The sequence below is a fragment of the Austrofundulus limnaeus genome, unplaced genomic scaffold (assembly GCF_001266775.1).
Source record: "Austrofundulus limnaeus strain Quisiro unplaced genomic scaffold, Austrofundulus_limnaeus-1.0 Scaffold1180, whole genome shotgun sequence".
Lineage (NCBI taxonomy): Eukaryota > Metazoa > Chordata > Actinopteri > Cyprinodontiformes > Rivulidae > Austrofundulus > Austrofundulus limnaeus.
Window position 1 is genome coordinate 79,821 of NW_013953582.1, and position 1,637 is coordinate 81,457.

Sequence of the window (1,637 nt, forward strand, 5' to 3'; positions counted from 1 at the left end):
GCCCTCTGTGGCCCAAAGTTAAAAACTGTTGTTCTTTTGAGGGCCTCAAGGTGGCGCTCACGGCCCATGGGTTAAGAATCTCTGACTTAGGAAACGTCTGAAGATCAGCTGACAGCTCCAAAAAAATAAATAGAAAATCTGTTCCTTTTTTTTCCCTTAACTTTTCTCTGCAGGCTATTTTTTGATGCAGAACAAAACAAAACCCAGGCAAACTAAGTAACAAAAGGAACCTTGTGACATAAACTTTTTTAAAAGTAAAAATAGAAATGATCCCACTGTGAGACAATGGATCATCAGAGGGATTTCCATCTGTTATTGAAAGCTCAGAACAAAAAAATGACCCATATTCACACTAGTAGCCTATAGAACAAAAACTACAAGTGATAAAAGGCAAAGGCTGATTTTATTAAATGAAGGAGATAAATTTACCACAGGTCATTTAGTATTTTTTTTTTCATCTTGAAAATTTCTCCTATATTATTAAGGTTAAGACACTTTTTTTTCCAGCCAACCTAAAATAATTGGTATTCCACTAGTAGCCTATAGAACAAAAACTACAAGTGATAAAAGGCAAAGGCTGATTTTATTAAATAAAGGAGATAAATTTACCACAGGTCATTTAGTATTTTTTTTTTTATCTTGAAAATTTCTCCTATATTATTAAGGTTAAGACACTTTTTTTTCCAGCCAACCTAAAATAATTGGTATTCCACCTACACACCAGCAAAAAGCAAGTTAGTAAGAGAAGTAGCGACGTAAACAAGTCCATCATTTTAATTTTGTCAAAAAGGCTGGCTTGAATACTGTAAGACACTAATATATTTGAGTGTTGTTATCTGATTGTAGACATAAATAATTAAATTAGACCACCGAGGACCCTGAATTGTCTAAATGCCACTGTGTTACAGAAACAAACAAAAAAAAAAGTGGCTGGTAAAAAGTTTGAGTGGCCGGTACAAAACTTTTTCTACCAGCCACTGTGGCTGGTGGGGACAATTTTTTWCTTTCCGCCCCTGGTGGGTGGTCTTTGATCAGTCCATGTCTCCGCAGGTCACACCCACTCTGCTGCTGAGTTTCAGTCATCGTGTCCTGACGCAGGACGTGCTGTCCTCCAGCTCCTCCCTGCGGGTCTTGGCTCTGGGTGGAGAAGTCTGTCCTCCGCCTGCCCTGCTGAGCAGCTGGAGACACGAGGAGAACAAAACCTGCATCTACAACATCTAYGGCATCACCGAGGTGTCCTGCTGGGCCAGTGCCTTCAGGATCCCAGAGACCCTGCTGCGCCGCGGCCCCCTGTGAGYGTTTGAAGAGGTTTGTTGGTTATTTGAAGCGTGCTGCAGAGATTAAAGCTGAGCTCGTCCTGCAGCGCGCCGTCCTCCGTGCCTCTGGGACAGCCTCTGATGGACACCGTGTTGGAAGTGAGRGACGAGCAGGGCGGCGTGGTCACACAGGGGGAAGGACAGCTGTTCATAGGTCAGTACGAGCCGAGGGCTAAAACACACGGACCTCCGGTTAAAGAGTAACTTAMCCCAAAATTAACTTTTTTTAGCTGATAAACTGTCTAGAATGTGTCTAAAATGTTATATAGTACGGTTTCTGTGCTAATTTTGATGTTTTTGTGTGTATTTGTTCAAATCTGT

At 41.6% G+C, this 1,637-nt stretch overlaps 1 protein-coding gene across 1 annotated transcript in view; it reads left to right on the forward strand.

Annotated features, from left to right (window-relative positions):
* The window catches only part of aasdh (aminoadipate-semialdehyde dehydrogenase), a gene marked incomplete in the record, with an annotated part of 34,346 nt that overhangs the window by 11,880 nt on the left and 20,829 nt on the right, over positions 1-1,637 (forward strand). The window contains 2 exon segments of the mRNA XM_014031121.1: positions 1,051-1,292; positions 1,364-1,470. Of these exon segments, the coding sequence (XP_013886575.1) occupies positions 1,051-1,292; positions 1,364-1,470 (349 nt within the window).